General features: G+C 38.3%; 1 protein-coding gene across 4 annotated transcripts in view; it reads right to left on the bottom strand.

Annotated features, from left to right (window-relative positions):
- Nucleotides 1-19,532, bottom strand: part of KIF4A (kinesin family member 4A) — a 113,697-nt gene that overhangs the window by 44,287 nt on the left and 49,878 nt on the right. For all 4 annotated transcript variants that reach the window (XM_058536088.1, XM_058536091.1, XM_058536090.1 and 1 more), the window contains 6 exons: nt 19,119-19,294; nt 14,204-14,265; nt 7,001-7,133; nt 5,234-5,292; nt 5,012-5,117; nt 213-269 (listed from right to left, as the gene is read on the bottom strand). In XM_058536088.1, coding sequence (XP_058392071.1) covers nt 213-269; nt 5,012-5,117; nt 5,234-5,292; nt 7,001-7,133; nt 14,204-14,265; nt 19,119-19,294 — 593 coding nt within the window. The remainder of the gene's footprint in view (nt 1-212; nt 270-5,011; nt 5,118-5,233; nt 5,293-7,000; nt 7,134-14,203; nt 14,266-19,118; nt 19,295-19,532) is intronic.

Raw genomic sequence — 19,532 nt, 5'->3', positions numbered from 1 at the left:
AGCCCTGCCACCCATTACCAGTTATACTATTAGAGATAGAGCCTATGCAAGACAGGGATTTTACAAAGCTGAGATTTACACTCAAGATTTCTGTATTTCCAAGGCATTCTATAGAGATGGTAGCAATCAGGGATGCTCTTCCTCAGATGAATGATAAATTATAGGAAATGGCACAAAGTTCCCAGTTCCTCACAAAGAGGTCAATTACTTACAGCTTCTGGTTCCACTGCAGTATCAATGGCTGCAGCCATGCAAGCAACAGTTTCATCCTGCAATGACAAATAATGCTTCAGTTTAGGAAAAGATTCTGAAGCTTACTAGTGGATTTTATATTGGTTAATTTTTTTCAAGTGTATATAGAGACCATTTAAGGTGCTGGACCCATTTTATAGTCACATATCCCCCAACAGCCTCACGTTTCCATTTCCCACCTCTCAAGAGTCTGTCTTCTTTATTAAGATCGATTGTGCAGTCTTTGTAAAAAATAGGGTCACGTGGCAACTGACATATTTATTGCACCTCTCCTGCTCTGCCAGAGATCATTGGGCCAGAGTGAAACACTTAGCCATTCCAAGAGGCCAAAGTTTAATCCACTTTATAGACTCTACCCTTTCTTTTTATGTTTTTACCACCAAGTCTACCTCTATAATGTACAGATCTAGCCGGTTCTCACGAACATATCATCCTAAGAACAGACATATTAAATAAAAGCAATGCAGTGGAAAAGTGAATAGAATGAAGGATTATTTTTGATTTTTATTTTATAGTCAGTCATGGTAGCAAGAGCCTACTCTATAAGGAAATAAATGCCACAGGTGGATACCCCAGAAAAATGTGCTCATGAAGTCAGACAAATATACTGCAGCCTCTGTCCCTCATATATATAAGAACTGATCATATGCAGCTACTCCAGGTAGTGGTTACCTGAAAGGAAAGGGTAAGCACTGATCCCCTCCCAGAGAAGGGCAAATTCCTTTTTTGGGCGTTAGAACAACAACCACTTAGAAGGGAAACCTAAAACCACTTATTAGGACTCATTTGTTTATAGGCTATCATAAGTGTGAGCTCTGTTCTCCCCACTGGAATTCGGGCTTTATTTGGCGTTGCAATATATGGATTAACACTTCTATTTAAGTGATTCTGCAAAACCCTTGGAAGAAAGGATTATTTCCAGGAAGTCACATGAGTAAGGAGGTCATAGGTAAAAGAGCTATTGGCTCAATAGTAAGGAAAGAATTTAGGGTTAGCACATGGAGTCTCTGCATCAGCCCAGTGAAACATTACATAGTCGTTGCAACTTGAATCTCAGTACCTTTAAGGTGAGGAGTGAAGAGGCTCTTAGTAAGTGCAGTTTGTAAAGCATTTCCCTTATTCTACCCAGAAATTCCCAACCAGTAGGGCTCAAAGAGAATTCAAAGGAAGCTCCAGTGTTCCCACATCCTTTCTCATCATGATTTACGGTACTGGTGATTCTCCAAGGGCAGAACATACTAAATCTTTCTTAAAAAACAGAGCACTTTAATATATTATAGGTTAATGGTTACCCTTTCCTCCCTCTCATGTTTTAAGTTTCAGTAGAAGGACTAGTTACAGGCCTCTCCTAGATTAGTAGAACCTATAACACTAGCTTTTGGAAACTTTTTCTATTACCTTCCAAAGGGTCAGGATCAAAGTAGACGGGTTAATCCTTGAAGAAGACATGTTGTTACTGTGGGTTTACCTTTTGGCTTTTGGCCCAATGAAATTTCACAATGCTAAGGTTTAAGCTTGGGCGACATGTTCTACAAGAACATGGCAGGATTCTGCCTTCAGAATCCTAAATGTAAATATATAACAATAGGATTTATTTCAACCCAACAACTTCTTTCTTCCTCATTCTAAGGCTTCAACTGAGAACCTCTTGTAAGGTAAAAAGACATCATTTGCCGAAGGTGATGGTCAGGGGAACAAGGCTAGGGTACGCTGAGCTACGTTAACCAGCAATACCCTCCAAAATGAAGTTTGTGCTTGTAGGCTGTAGGCAATAACATTACTGGGCATGCAAAATGCTTTTTATGGAATTGGTCATGGAGGAGGGGCTAAAAACAAAAAAAAATTTGATTTTGTGGGAACTGAAAGGACTGCATGAATTTCCTCACAGGTAACTGCAACAAGGAGATTTGCTTGAATTATATTTTAAGGGAAGAAATGGTGCAGTTTAGCACTTAAAGCTGCAGGAGGAAGATCTGGGAACAATGGTTGCCTTCATAACCGAAAAGGGGGTGTTCACCCAACACTTAAAATAAAAATAGTTTTAATCTAGAATGAAGGGCACAAGCACTTACATTTGAAACATTTCGCTTTCACTGTAGTGAGTCTTAACAAAAGGCAGAGGACACATTGTTGTGTATTTCCAAAAAATCATGTAGCTGGGAGGATCTCCAAAAAATAGACACGGAGAACTCAGATTCAAGAGTCCAGCAGGAGCCCCGGGTTAAAGGGTTTACTCTGCCTAACTGTGACAGTGGATGGAAGCCAGGGACTTTATCAGCTTGTGGCAATCTTTAGCACTCTCCTGTGCCAAGTGAATTTTAGTGACGACACAGCGATTCTACAGAGTTCCTCTGAGCCAGCCACCATTAGCAACTTCCTCTACAGGCACCAGTCATATTGGCAGATCCTCACTGAGGATATGCCTTCTCTTATTTATTAACTTCGTTCCATGGGTTTTCTTCTTCATCTTTCCCATGTGACTCAAAGCCCCAGAAATGAGGTGGTGTGAAATTCTCTAAGATTGGTGTGATGGCCATGAACAATAGTGCCCTGGATCACCATTTTCTGATCCTATAAGCTTTGGCTCCAGTAGGGTTCTGCAGTTTAGATTATCTTAATTCTGAGGCAGCTCACACAAGATTTTCATACATCAGATGTTTCAGCTATATTTAAGTGGAATTATAGACGGTGAAATTTAACCTTGTGATAGCCGTTCTCTGGCACGCACTCTATACTTTAGACACATTGAAATTCTTACCATGTTCTAAACTTCCCTACCTTTTTGCTTTTGCATATACCTTTTCCTCTATGTAGACTGTCCTTTCCCCTTTGTCTGTGTGGCAAACTCCCATTCATTTTTTAGGACCCAGTTTCTTCTGTGCTGCCTTCCTGAATTTTCTAGGCACTTAATCACCTCTTCCTTTGTCTTCCCACTGCACTTCACTCATCTTGCTAACATAAGAGGATTGAAACAGATGTGAGAGAGGGTTCCTAGTTTTCCTTGCCTCCTTTCCCTTTCTCCCTTCTTTGCCATCTCTCTTACCTGTGAACCTTGACCAACTGACAAGGCTTGCAAGAACAACTCTTGAAAATAATCAGACAATTATCAGGATGGGATTGAGCAAGAGGCATGAAAACTGGAACAACCTCCAACCAAAATTTCACAGCAATTAACAACAAAAACTGCTACCTGAGCCAAACCACAAGGACACACCCCTCCCTTCTCACCCTATAAAATTCCAATCCTGCTTCAACTTGGGGAGTTACTGGAGTTCAGGTGCTCCCTGAGTGCATCAGCTGAATAATGCCTTTAACCTCTATCTGAGTCACTGAAATTATTTTCTTTTGATACAGTACTTAGCAAGGTTACACAGCTAGTGAGTAGCAGAACTGGCTTCAAACCAGGGTCTATCTGGCTCTGGAGGCCAGGTTCTCAATTACTGTGGCCTGTTTGTTGGATAAATGAACTGTCATCTTGGACTGCTTGTGATAATTTTGTACAGTTCTACTTATTCCAAAACACTGCTTTCTAGACTTTTGGGAGTTTATTCATGTAATTTCTTGGAACTGGCCATCCTAACCTTCCCCCCACAATATTGTATGGTATTTTTTTTCCATTGACTCTTTAAGAGTAAAATATAGCCATGGATGATTTTGTGATGCCCTTTGGACAACTCTAGAAATCGGGCAAGACCTGGGGTGGAAAATCACTGTTCTGGTTAAATTAAAACCTCTGCCCAAGAGCTGGGAATTACCACCAAGCATTTACATATACATCACTTCTTCAGAATAATAAACAAGAGAGTAGAGATGGAACAAAACCAACTGTAACTCCTTAACCAACCATTACCCCTTAACATAAAATTATTTCAACTTTAAAAAAGCATATATGCCGGGGCCGGCCCGGTGGCGCAAGCGGTTAAGTGCGCGCGCTCCGCTGCGGCGGCCCGGGGTTCGCTGGTTCGGATCCCGGGCGCGCACCGACGCACTGCTTGGTTAAGCCATGCTGTGGCGGCGTCCCATATAAAGTGGAGGAAGATGGGCACCGATGTTAGCCCAGGGCCGTCTTCCTCAGCAAAAAAAAAAAAAAAGGAGGATTGGCGGATGTTAGCTCAGGGCTGATCTCCTCACAAAAAAAAAAAAAAAAAAAAAGCATATATGCCTAAGGACTAAGATAGAGAAGGAACACCAAAAGTAAAAATAAGTTTTTAGGGTGGAGAGATTGTAAGAATTTTTCTTCTGGGAAAAACAACAAATACCCCTCCCTAAACCACAACTACAATAACAAAATAAATAAAAATGGGAAGTTACAGCAGAATAATCATTCAAACTAATTAATTACTGGTTATAAAAGAGAGCTACAGCATTCCCTGGTTGCTCTAAACAATCTGTCGGAACTCAGCTTATTTAAAATCGGAGTATGGTACAAGGCCTCTTGTTAAGTTTGCCTACACTGACAGGACAGCAAATCAATGAGTGCTGTTCATACCACCCCGGCAATTTTGCACTGCTATGTTGCTGTTTGTAGTGTTTGATTAGAACACTGAAACATTAATGTGCCATTGTATATGTAAGCTATGACTGTTTTGATTTAACAAATTTAATATTCAGATCATATCCAGTGATCCATGATCTCTGTCCTCAAACAGCTCACAATCTAGTTGTTTCAGCAAAAGGCACAGAGCTAAACATGTTTATATGCATCAAGAGAAACAAAGGAAAGCAATATGCCTATTTACACTGCCCCTACTTGGCTTACCGATAGCTGAGTAATCACTTGCTGCAGGTTACGAATTATCTCTACATTTTCTTTTAATTCCTGGTCTTCCAAAGTCTCCACTAGCTTTTGAAGATCCACTTTGCAGCTGAAAATTCAAGCAAAGGAACCCAAGGGTTAATCATATGCTGCAAAGGCCAGAGGGTCCATGGTTATATACCAAGGTGGTATAGGTCACTAGCACACATCTGGTAGGAAACTTACGCTGCATGCTGCCTGAGTTCTTCTAGCTTGGCATTCATTTTTTCATTCGCTTGTTCTGTCTGCAACAAAGACCCAGGGAGATCATCAGTGGCAGTGCCCGACAGCTTCACCTAACTATGCTCTCTATCCTACTCCCTTGGATTAAAACCTAGGTAGAGAGGCTTCCTCCTTTGCTCTAATAGAGGATTTAGTGGGCTTTGGTTATTTACTGAGAAATGTATTTTTTAACAGATTCATGGAAATTAGCCCTTCCGTCAACATGAGCTACTAAAAATAGCATCCAAGCAGCTGAGTCTTATGCTTGCCATGAAGCTCAGACTATGGGGTGGAGTGTGAAGCCTTAATTCCATAGAGAAGTTTGCAACTGGGAGAAAAAGCAATACTTCCTGGCATGCTACTCCCTACTGTTTGCAAAAAAACCACTTACTTTAAACTGCCTCCTACACTACACTGTTCCCTAGCCCTAGCATAAGGGCATTTAAAACATAAAAGGACCTCACACCGAATATGAGCTGAAATTTTTTTCAAGTTACACTATCTGATGTGGTAGGCTGGTTTTAGCAAAAGAAAGCAAGAACAAGGGTGGGGCACAAGAATGATGGCAGAGAAGAAGAAATGGCAGAGGCGGCAATGTTTTGGGAAAGGTGATTGATATTTTTCGTTTTATTTCAATCCGTAACATGCTAGATACTGCAACAGATTTGGGATGAATAGTTTATGTAGGACAAAAATGTTGTGCTTGTTATGAAGTTCTGACAGGACATCAAACAATAAGCCTATCGGGCAGCCATTGCAACAACCCTATGAAGGTCAGATGGGTACGTGGCTAGAGTAACAAGTACTGTCTACTATGTCAGCCACACTCACATACATGTGAAACACAGCTTCTAGAGTTACTTCAAAGGCATAAAATGCAGTACTGGAGACAGAAAATTGTATATAAAAATCCCCTAGATCCCATTTTCATCCTTTTGCTAGTAATGGACAATACAATGGATGTAGGATTTGGCCCCTTAGAAGAAATCTTTAAGCAGCTTACCCTTCCTTGACTAGAGAGCACATTGAAGCGTGAAGGTGTATAAATTACAGATGTTCAATTACATTTTGGTGGAAACTCGTTTTTACTTCTGGTGATAGTTGTGCTATCAAAGACTGAGCTGTATTTAGACTAGTAGAAAAACATTAGGGACAGAGCCAGCACTCACTGATCCAGGAGGTTACTATCAGACAGGTAGGAGGATTCAAAACTGGTGTAATCAGCTACACAGTGATCCACTCTTTGGAAATTAACCATATATAAAAGGAATTAAAATTAATTTCCCAGCTATGCTATCTCACTATGGCAGCTGTTAGGATGGGATATGAAATGTGACAATGTTAGAGGAAGGGAGATAGAGAGGAACTAAAATCTTAGTGAGGGGACAGTTACTTGGTATTATGGATAAAGATTAGGCAGGACTTAAGGTAACAGGGGGAGTTGGTTCTTTCCTCTCTGATATATGAGAACAAATCTATTTTAAAATGGGCTTCATGCAGATTCTTTGTGGTGACTATATAGGTGTTCACTGTACAGTTCTTTTAACTTTTCTGTCTGTTTGATTATAAACCCATGTCTTTACCCCAGAGGCGATCCACGGAAGATATGGTAATACTAATCCATGTCTTTCCACATAACTTATCTCTCATAATGAGAAGCATGTTAAATATTTTGGAAACTAAAGCTAGTAAATGTCCAGATTGTTAGTAGTTTTAGTCTTGGGGCCTCACCAAAATGATCCTCTCCAACATCTGGGCTGTCTGACCAACTGCCTCGCTCAGACCACGACTTAATTTTTCATTTTCCTCTATCAGGGACCAATTCTTCTCCATCAGGGATTGTAGATTCTCTGATGGTTCCACACTAAAACAAAGAAAGTAACACATTAGAAAAATACTTGATTGATTACACCTATATCAAAGGTGGATAGAAATATATCCCATAGGCCTCTTGGGTGGGTGGGTGGGAGTTGGTTTAAAATTACCCCCCAAAAGTCTGGAAAAAGTGTGTCCATCCCAATCTATTTTCCCAGTCAGGTAGTATATTGGATGAATAAGGAACATATGCCTGAAATACTTTAAATTAATGATTTGGAGGAAGGTAATAATTCACAGCCAGATATAGTTGCAACAGGAATGACTAACCTCTACTCTTGGCTCTTGGTTTAGGATCTTTCTATTTGTGCCATGAAGGAAAGAAGTGAAGGCTAACTGTAGCTAAGACACACGTTCTCTCCCTCTTCTTCCCACTCTCAATCCCTCATTAAAGATTAGGGAAGTAGGGAAGAAATAAATACGGAGGAGATAAAAGTGACACTGCTCAGGATCAAAATTTAACCTCATCAACATAAGTCAATTACCTATTTACTGTAACTTTTAGGGAAACAGCATTTAAGAAGTCAGAAAGTTGAAATGATGACCAGTGGCCACTAAGAGCACATTTCACAATTCTCCATAAATAAGTGTTCCCTTCTAAGTGCTTGCCTTGCTTGAAACTGAGGACCCATAGACTCCTGTTCATTTGTCTACCAATTTTAAATTGCTTAGAGTGGGTGGTGGCAACAATGGTGTCCATTTCAAATAGGAGTGGAATGGAGGGACGGAAATTGCTTGAAGGAATACATATAGATGAGAACCTTTGGAATTTATGCAGATTACTTGATATCAGTTCCAAACTAATGACGCAGACCAATAAGAAGTACATTTTTGTAATCCACTGGGAGTAAATGTTCAAAACTGGAAAATAGGACTAGTGAAAAAAGATCAGAAGAAATGTGAAGATTTGATCTGAAGGACACTGAAAGGAAAAATGAATAGTTGTCAAGGCTATAATAAAGAGAAAAAAAGGACGGGGAACAGCTGTTCTCAATCTCAATAAGGATAGAAAAGGATTTCAGGAATGGATGCCCTCTCACCCAGCTTAAGACCTCCATGAATTCTTACAGAAGATCTTAGCATGCTCTTTATCAAAACGTTCATAGCAGGGCCATACCATAAGGTCTCATATTATACTCTTGAGAATTTACTAAGACTCTTATGAAGGAATGTTCAATTCAGATGTGGACTATAAAAATAAACTATCAGTAAATTTAGTGTTATTTTAGATTGCTCTGATATTTCCTTATTTTTTATTGTTATTAAACTGAAAACTTCCATGTATTGTTCATGTAAGTTGACAAGCTCCAAAATAATGATACTTTTAACTCAACAGTTTTTTTCCCCTAAAAATTTCCAAGGTTTCTCTAAATGGAGGAAAATACAACAGAAAACCAATGTTTCCTCTTTCACATGCTGTTTAATTGCCAATGCTAGGAATTTAAGTTAGCCGAGCATGTGGAAATTGACAAACACTTGCAGAAAATCAATACAAAAGCTTCAATGACACACATTCAAAAAGAAAAGAACCTAATCCAAGGACAAAAAGCAAAAAACAAAACAAAACAAAACACCATGTATATAAACCATACAGTTTGTAAAAAACTGTGAAATGTCTCTAAAAATATAAGTATACATTTTTGAGAAAAGAAGTAGCATCATTATTTCTCGTAAAACATTGAACAATTGAGTTCAATTGTTTGATTCATTAACTGTTTCTAAGAATCTATCACTTTTGTAGCTGAAACTATATCCTATAGTATATTCTAGGTAGTTAGAAGTCTGAAATGGTTTTTATTAGTCTTGTCTTACATGAAACAAGACTGTACTAAATTGAAAGGAAAGGAAGATGGACCAATTGCTTCTAAACTGGGTATACTAGAATAGGTCTTTAAAAGACCCCAGCTTTCCTTAGTTTCTTTATCCAATACTCTTAAAATATTATCAGGAAACCGAGATTAAACTACCCAAAGGGGGAGAATTACAAAGAGAGGGTGGTCATCTCTGGGTGATGAAATTATGGCAATTTTAAGATTTATTCTTTATACTTTTCTAAATGTCCTACAAGAAGCAATGTATCACTTTTATAATCAGAAAAAAAATGATGAAGTTATTAAAAATAAGGATATTAAAAGGAAATAGGCTCACACCATACATAAGAATAAACTCCAAATGGAAAAATGAATTGTAAAAAATAAAACCAACATCAATACTAGAAGAAAACATGGGCAAATTCCTCTTTAACCTTGGTGTAGGAAAAGGCTTTCGAACTATGAATCAAAATCCAGAAGCATAAGGAGAATGTAAACAGTATAGCTACTTTGGAAAATAGTTTGGCAGTTTCTTAAAAAGTTAAACATATGACCCAGCAATTCCACTTCTAGGTATCTACCCAATAAAAAACATATGTCCATATGAAAATTTGCAAGTGAATGTTCACAGCAGCATAATTCATAATAGCCAAAAAGTTGAAACAACCCAAAAAGTCTATCAACTGGTAAATGGATAGACAAAATGTGGTATATCCAGACAACAGAATACTATACAGCAATAAGAAGGAATGAAATATTGATACATGCTATAATATAAATTACTCTCAAAAACATTATAGGTGAAAGAAGCCAGACAAAAAGTCCACATACTGCATGATTCCACATATATGAAATGTCCACAATAGGCAAATCTATAGAGACAGAAAGCAGCTTAGTGGTTGCCTAGGGCTGGGAGTGGGAATAGGAGTGACTGCAAATGGGCACAAGGGATCTTTTTGGGGTGACGGAAATGTTGTAAGATTGGATTGTGGTGATAGTTGTATAACTCTGTAAATTTACCAAAAATCATTGAATTGTACACTCAAAATGAGTTAATTTTATAGTATGTAAATTATATCTCTATAAAGCTGCTAAAAAAATCCAGAGGCAATAAAAAACGATGGATAAACTTTCTACTCCATAAAAATTAAATTTTTTGCATGACAAAAAAGCACTGTAGGTAAAAGAGAACAAACTAGGAGAAAATACTTGTAACACTCACTACTCACAAAGGACTAATATCACTGATATATAAAGAACTGTTTAAAACAAGGGCCAAAATTAGGGTGGCTATTATAAAAAAACAAAACAAAACAGAAAATAACAAGAAGGATTTGGAGAAATCAAAACCCTTGTACACTGCTGGTAGGAATATAAAATGGTGCAGCCACTATGGAAAATAGTACGGTGGTTTAATTAAAAATAGAATTACTATATGATCCAGCTATTCCACTATATACTCGAAGGAGTTGAAAGCAGGGTCTTAAAGAGATATCTGCACACCCATGTTCATAGCTGCATTATTCACAATAGCCAAAAGGCAGAAGCAACCCACATCCATTGACAGATGAATGGATACACAACATGTGGTATATATATACAATGGAATATTATTCTGCCTTTAAAAGGAAGGAAATTCTGACACATGCTACAACATGGATGAAACGTCAAGACATTAGGCTAAGTGAAACAAGACAGTCAAAAAAGGACAAATATTGTATGATTCCACTCATGAGGTACTTAGAGTAATCAAATGAAAGTAGAATGGTGGTTGCCAGGGGTTGGGGGAGGGGAAAATGAGGAGTTATTGTTCAATGGGTATAGAGTTTCAGTTTTGCAAGATGAAAAAAGTTTTGGGGATGGATGTGGTGATGGTTACACAACACCGTGAATGTGCTTAATGCCACTGAACCATATACTTAAAAATGGTTAAAATGGTAAATTTTATGTTATATATATTTTACCACAATTTTTAAAAAAAGGGCCAAAGGATCAAAAAACCCGATAGAAAACTGGGACACATGAACAGATAATTCACCAGAGAAAGAGATAAAAGTGGCCCTGAAACATATGAAAAAATGCTCAAACCCACTCATAATTAGAGAAATGTAAATTTTTTTTTTTATAATTTTACTTATTTACTTATTTTTTCCCCCAAAGCCCCAGTAGATAGTTGTATGTCATAGCTGCACATTCTTCTAGTTGCTGTATGTGGGACGCGGCCTCAGCATGGCCGGAGAAGTGGTGCGTCGGTGTGTGCCCGGGATCCGAACCCGGGCCGCCAGCAGCGGAGCGCGCGCACTTAACCGCTAAGCCATGGCGCCGGCCCGAGAAATGCAAATTAAAACAACACTGAGATAGTATTTCTTACCTATCAGATTGGCAAAAATGGAAAAAGTATGACAACACATTCCATTGGCGAGGCTGTAGGGAAACAAGCACTCTCATATACTGCTGTTGGGAATGCAAATTGCTACAACGCTTCTGGAGGGGAATATGGCAATATTGAACAAAACCACACATGTACTTACCTGTTGCCCCAACAATCCCATTTCTAGAAATCTACACTAAAGATAAATCATTAACAATATGAAAATATACACACACAAGGTTATTCACTGCAGCATATTTGTAATCGCAAAATACTGAAAACTACCTAAATGCTCCCACATAGGAGAAAGGTTGAATTAGTATGTATGGCACATGTACATAATAAGAGTACCATACAGCCATAAAAAAGAATGAGGAAGACTTCTATGAACTGTTAAGAAATGATTTCCAGGAAATATTGAAAAAACCAAAGCCACAAAGAGTTATCTATAGTATACTACCATTCACATGAGAAAGAAGGGGATATGAAAAAGTACACAGGTATCTGCTAATTTGTACAAAAGAAATACAGGAAAGCTAAACCAGAAACTAAAAAGATTGGTTAAATACAGGGGGGGTGAGACTAGTGATGGAAAAGAGGTGGAAATAAGGGTGGAATGGGAACAGGGTAGCAGGGACGAAGAGGGAATGACACTTCTCTGAGTATATGTATTTTTTCCTTTTTAAAAATGTTGTGGTAAAAAATATATAACATAAAATTTACCATCTTAACCATTTTTAAGTGTACAGTTCAGTAGTGTTAAGTATATTCCTATTGTTGGATCAATGGATCCCCAGAACTTTTTCATCTTGCAAAACTAAAACTCCATACCCATTAAATAACAACTCCCCATTCCACCCCCTACCCCAGCCTATTAAAGTTTTTGGCCATTGTTCTCATTTACAGAATGCTCTTTACCTTCACCTATACGCATATAGACCTTCATCTATATTTTCTTTTAGTTCTCTTATGGGTTTTTTCTTTTTTTTTAAATTGTGGTAAAAAACATACAACACAAAACTTACCATTTTAACAACTTTTAAGTGTATAGTTGAGTAGCATTAAGTATATTTTCATTGTTGTGAAACAGATTTCCAGAACATTTTCATCTTGTAAAACGGAAACTATATACCCATTATATAGGGTATATATAACAATTCCCTTTTTGCCCCTCCCCTCAGCCCCTGGTAAACACCATTCTACTTTCTGTTTCTAGAAATTTGACTACTTTAGATACCTCATATAAGTGGGATCATATAGTATTTGTCTTTTTGTGACTGGCATATTTCACTTAGCACAATGTCCTCAAGTTTCATTTATGTTGTAACATGTGATAGGATTTCCTTCCTTTTTCAGGCTGAATACTATTCCATTCTATGTATATACCACATTTTGTTTATCCATTCATCCATTGATGGATATTTGTGTTGCTTCCACCTCCTGGCTATTGTGAATAGTGCTGCTATGAACATGGGTGTGCAAATATCTCTTCAAGACCCTGCTTTCAATTCTTTTGGATATATACCCAGAAGTGGGATTGCTGGATCATATGGTACTTCTATTTTTAACTTTTTGAGGAACCTCCATACTGTTTTCTATAGCAGTTACACCATTTTACAGTACCTCTAGCAATGTACAAAGGTTCTAATTTCTCCACAACCTCCTCACATCATTGCCAACATTTATTATTTTCTGGGGTTTTTTTTGATAGTAGCCATCCTAACGGGTGTATGGCGATATCTCATTGTGGTTTTGATTTGCATTTCTCTGCTCTGAGTATATCATTTTTGTATAACTCTGACTCTTAGACCTTTAGAATCTTTCACATATCCAAAATATAAACAAATAGTTAAAACAAACCATGATGTAGGGGGGACCCAAAATGGAATACAAACAATAACTGTGGGAAACAGTATTTTGCCTGGATACTCTAAGCCTAAAGACAAAAAGAACTGTATATAAATGCTGTAATCTAGTTTATAAAAGTGTTTCTCATAGTATGGGCTAGCAATTCTGAAACTACTTTATGTGTATACCACAACTGAACAAGTAAATAGATTGCAGATAATAAGAGCTGGTTTCTCATTGTTGGAGAAAGAAGTCATAAAGAGAGGAGGAAGGCCAAAATGAACCCTGTAGTGTTAGACTGGAATCAGAGTTATCAGTATAAAATCATGGTTTTTAATATATATACAGATAGACAGATATAAAAATATAGATGAGTGTATGTGTGGGTTACTATACATATGGATATTTCTTAGCTCTACTTGCTGAGAGGGCCTAGAAGTAGTGACACCCCAGTAACAATCAGCACACGTAGCGCCCAGATCTGGTTTCTAAATACTATTTTCCAATATAAAAAAACAGGGCTCCTTGGAGACATGGTTAACTCCAGAACTGGGGCAGGGAAAATACAAGATGGGTGTAGAACATCTTGTGGAAATGCTCAAAAACTTGAGGGCATGTTAAAGAACACAAGAGCCACCCTGAAGGAACTCCTAGTGGACAAAGCAGGAACAATCTGAGCAATAGAACAAATGATGATAGTGTTGGATGTTAACCCATAAAATCAAATAAATACTCATGAGTCTATATGGATATAAATAAATGATCAAATAAATAAATGAGGAGAAGAGACAGCTCTTCCTCATAGTAGAATTCCAATTAATAAATTTCTGAGGCTAGAACCCATGCTCTTTGATCACATCAGGCTGCCTCGAAGCTAACTAGCTAAGTCCTAAATAGTCAGCAAGTTTGGTAAGATCCCTACCTTGACACCAAGCGCTACCAGAAACTTTAGTATATCAGGTGAAAACAACCATCAGCAGAAATAGCCTCTGCTAGAATATACGTTTAAAATTAATCCATAACTCTTACTTTATAGATCCAGGCAGGGTACCTCCATGGGCTTGTAGCAACAAGACCTGTAGCTGTTGTACCTGGGAAAAGCAAAGAAAAATAGTCAGCTAGTCACCAATCAAAAGCTACTTATCCCTTATCAACGAAATTATCACAATTAGCAGTAGGGTAATTTTACTCAATACCTATGAAATCTAAGGCATATCTTAGGTATTACAGAGAGCATCAGGGTTGATGATTCAACAATAAAAAAGGACAAGATAAGTTTTCCCTTTTACCTAAGCATCTTAATGAGTTTTTATTGAGCGTTTATTTTTTAAAAATCAAACTCAGCACTCAGTTAGGCAATGTAGGGCAATATGAGAATAAACTCTCATGGTTTAGTCTCAAGTTTACAATCTGGTTGATGAAGAGAGCCTAAGGCCTGAAATAGTAGGAAATGATATAAGACAGAAGATGCTAAGTCATCAAGTAGAGTTAAGTACTTTAGGGTTCTGAGAAGAAGTAAATTAATGAAATCCCAAAATAGTCAAAAGAAGGTTTCTTGGGGCCGGATGTTAAACCAGAGTGCACATGCAATCATCCTCTCCCATTCTCTCCCAGGACAAAAGAGGAGCTGTCTGTCTCCCATGACTAGTCTCTTAGTCTGTACTTTGGATCCCAACTCTTTTTGCCTCCTGATGAACCTTACTCTGTTTATTATCCCTTTTCTCTTCTATATCTTCAACTTCTCCCTTTCTACAAGATCCTTCCTATTAAGATTAAAACATGTTCAAGTCTCTCTCATCTTAAAACAAAACAAAAGCACCCTTCCCAAACCCACTTCCTATCTCTTTTGTCCTATTTCTCTCCTTCATAAAGTTCAAGAGAATAGTCTACACCCATTGCCTCCATTCCTTTTGCTCACCTCTCTCACTTGCTCCTCAACTTATTCCAATCTGATTTCTGCCCACAGCATTCCACTGAAACAACTCTTGCTAAAGTCACCAGTAATCTGCATGTCACTGTATTCCAAGGGCATTTTTCAGTCTTCATTTTACTTGACTGATTGGTAAGCATTTGGCTTACCAGACAGCATACTTTCCTGCTTTTCCTTCTACCATTCTAGCTGATCTTCTAAGTCTCTTTCTTGGTTCATCTTTGCTCCAAGCATCCTTTAAATGATAAAGTTTCTCAAAGCTCAGTATCAGTCTTCTCACATTATACTCTCTCCTTCAAGTCTCATCTCTGCCTATGGTTTCAATTACCATACACAATCTGGCGACTCCTAAATTTATCTCAAACACAGATCTTTCTGAATTTAGACCTTTATATTAACTATCTACTTAATATTTCCATCTAGTTGTCTGCTATCCCCAAACCTGGTCCTTCCCTAGTATATTCCAGGTCAGTGAATATGCAGTTTCACATGCCAGAAATCTGGGTGTCATACCCTCATCCCCTTATCTAATCCACTGGTCACTTCTTTCTATCACCACCACCACCATCCTAAGTCTAAGCCACCATTTATCTCTCACTTGGATCACTGCAATAACTTCTTAAGTGGTCTCTATAAACCTACTCTTGCTCCACTATAATCCATTTCCACACAGCAGCCAGACTATCTTTTAAAAATGTAAATTATCAATGTTACTACCCTGCTTAAAATCATTTTTAACACAGTCCATGAGGCCTTGATCAGGCCTCTGCTTCTTCTCTACTCTCATACTAGAATACTCTTTCCTTGCTCTCTCCACTTTAGCCACACTGGCATTTTTTGAGTTCTTCAAATGCACTATACTCCTTCCTAACTCAGGACGTTTTCAGATTTGCTACAGTCATGCACCACATAATGACGTTTCAGTCAATGACAGACCACATATACAACAGTGGTACCATAAGATTAGTACCATATAGCCTAGGTGTATAGTAGGCTATACCATCTAGGTTTGTGCAAATACACTCTATGATGTTTGCAAAACGACAAAATCTCCTACTGATGCATGACTATATATGCCTGGCACTGTTCTAAGTGCTCTACATGTATTAACTCATTTAACTCTCACAAAAACCCTATGAAGCAGGTACAATTATTATTCCCATTTTATAGTTAGGGAAACTGAGGCACAGAGAAACTGCCCAAGGTACATAACTAATGAGTTATAGAGAGCAGGATTTGAACCCGGGCAGTCTGGCTGCGGTGTCAATGCTCTTAACCACTATATTTTGCTACACATGCTATTTCTTCTCCCTAAAATCCTCTTTCTTCTTTTCTGCATAGATAATTCCTACTCAGTCCCTCAAATCTCAGTTCAAATGTTGCTACCTCAGGGAAGCCTTCTCAGATTAGATAAACAACAGAAGATCCTGTTCCATACTTTCATAGCACCCTATAGCGCACTATCCCAGTTATAATATGTTGGTATGATTATGTGTCTAGTGTTTGTCTCTCCCACTAGGCAATAAGTTCCATGAAGGCAGAAACTGTGTCTGCTTTGCTCAACAATGTATCCCAGCACAGTACCTGGCACATAATAGTGCTCAATAAATATTTATTGTTGGAATAAATGAACAAATAAATGATTGGGAAGAATAGCATTTTTGGCAATAGGAATACACATGAAAGAAAATAAAGGGGCAAAACTGAGTATGGTATGTCATAACTGAGATGATACCGTGAACAGGTAAATTACTTATATTTTCTACAATGACCCCTAGGAGGGAAGGAGATAAAGGAGAAGGGGAGAGAAGAAAAGAGATTAACTGAACAGTAGTTATTATTACTGAGGAGGAGGAAGGCCAGAGAAGGAGTGAGCATTGGACAGTTGGGAAACACTAGATTCCCAGTGGAAAGAGTACTATACCCTGGAAGGCAAGAAAACTTGACCCCCATCCCCCAAGCCTGGGTCAACCAACTACCTGCCTTCTCAGCTCCTCTACCAGGGCTACCAAGCTGTTGCACAACCAGTTGTATTGATACCACCACAAAGTCATGCTCTTAGTTAGTTACCTCATCTATTTCTGTGATTTCAAGCCTTTTGTGGTCTCCTCAATCTCTTTATCCTATTATCTGCTTGCTTGCTCTTAGAAGATGACCTTGCCTCCTACTTCACTGAGAAGATAGAGGTCATCAAGCTGAAAATCCCTCAATTTCCCTTCTTCTCCCATTAAATTAGTGTCACTATATTCTTCCTATCCTAACCTCTTTTCTTCTAACCCTGGGGGCAGGTATCCCCTCTACTGTCTAAAGCAAATCCCTTTTTATTTGTGCTCAGGATCTCAACTACTTAGAGATGGCCCCTTATCAACTAGTCCCTATTCTCAGTTTCAGTCTCTCCCAACTGGTTCTTTCACTTGTTCAAGTCTTATCCACATTTTAAAAACAAAAAGATCTATATCCCTTGACTCTTGACCACCTAGCTATTGCCTTCTTTCATTTTGCCTTCTTGAAAGAAGAGTCTATCAGCTTCCTCCACTTCTTTATCTAGCATTCACTGTCCATCCCACAGCAATCTGCTCCTATCATTCCTCTGACCATCTTCTCATCAAGGTCATCAGTAGCTTCCTTGTTGATAAAAAACATCAATGGACACTTTTCAATCCTTTTCTTACTTTGCACTTCTTTATAAATTTATACTTTTTTTTTTTTTTGGTGAGGAAGATTGACACTGAGCTAACATCCGTGCCAATCTTCCTCCATTTTGTATGTAGGATGCCACCACAGCACGGCTTGATGAGCGGTGTGTAGGTCTGCACCTGGGATCCAAACCCGTGAACCCCAGGCCGCTGAAGCAGAGCGTGTGAACTTAACCACTACACCACAGGGCCCGCCCCTAAATTTATACTTTTGACGACCTTCCTTGAAACTTTCTTCCCTTCTCTTCCATGACACCATTGGTTTTCTTCCTATCTTCTAGGTTGCTCCTTCTTAGTCTCTCTTGTTGTCTTCCCTCCTTTCCCCATTCCTTAAATGTTGCTGTTCCCCCAGAGTTCTGCCTTTGGCCTTCTTCTCTTCTTGGCCATTCACTCATTCGGCAAATACTTAGTGAGTGCCTTTAATGTGCCAGGCACTCTTTGATCTCATCCACTCCGTAACTTTAGATACCATCTAAATGCTGATGACTCTCAAATCTGTATCTTCAGCTCAAACCTCTCTACATTAAACCCATATAGCCAGCTATGTTTGAACAACTCTACTTAGATGCTCCTCCAAGCCCTTCAAATTCAAAATGCCCAAAACCAAATTTCATTGTTTCCATTTTCCTACATGACCCTGTTTTACTTCTTGTATTCCCTAACTCAATGATTGTTACTACCATTTATTCAGTTGTACAAGCAAGAAACCTGGGAATCAATCTTGATTCTTCCCACCCACCCTTCTACATCAAAGGTGTTACCAAGTAAGCCCTATACATTCTACCTCCTTGTTTTGTTTTGTTTCCTAATTTGTCCCCTTCTCTTCATCTCTATTGCTGCTGTCTTTAGTTCAGGCCATAGTTCTCACCTGGATTATTATAACAGCCTAATTTATTTTACTACCTCTAGTCATGCCCACTTCTAATCCACTTTATGCTTACTAGAATGATCTCCCTAAAATACACATTTCAGCCTCTTGCTTAAAATCTTTCAATGGCTCCCCATAGCTTTCAGGTTGAATTCCAAATTCTTTAACAAGTCATATAAGGACCTTCGGGATCTGACCCCTGCCTACCTCTCTTGCTTCGTCTCTCACTGCTCACTTTTTTTTTAATCAGTGACATCTCCAATGCCACTCCCAAATCTTAAATATGACAACAAACATGTTAATAGGAGTTACTTTAAGATTTCCCCTAACTAATATAATGTTTAACCAACAACTCTAAACTTCTGATAGAGAAGAAGTTGAGAAACAGAAGCTCTATCATTCCATTCACATACTTGTAATTTTTCCCATCAAATTTTAAGTCCCTTATACCTGTTGCTTCAGATGATTAAGTTCAGCTGTCTGGGGATCAATATTAACAATAGGTTTGTTCTTGATTTTTCTTGCTCTGTCAGCATAGCGAAGGGTATTTAATGTTTCCTCTAGATTGGAGTCGGCAGGACTCACACAGGCTATCATAAGAGTATGGCTATTACCTCCTAGAGAATCTGAAAAAGAACAATGGAAGGAAATAAAATCAAACAAGTCGGGTGCAAGCAAAGCTGTCCATTTGGGTTGGTGACTTCAAACTCAGAGCTATAAGAAAGGAAATTCTTAAGTATCTACAAATTTCCTATTTGTGTTAATATAAAAACACTAAGATTTCTGATGTGTAAAATGATTTAGTTTAGAATCCTATTGCATATGTCCTCATTCTCGAGAGAGACTGTGATTTCAGCAGTTAAT

This window comes from Diceros bicornis, chromosome X, assembly GCF_020826845.1.
Source record: "Diceros bicornis minor isolate mBicDic1 chromosome X, mDicBic1.mat.cur, whole genome shotgun sequence".
NCBI lineage: Eukaryota > Metazoa > Chordata > Mammalia > Perissodactyla > Rhinocerotidae > Diceros > Diceros bicornis.
This window is presented reverse-complemented; position numbering and strand designations above follow the sequence as displayed.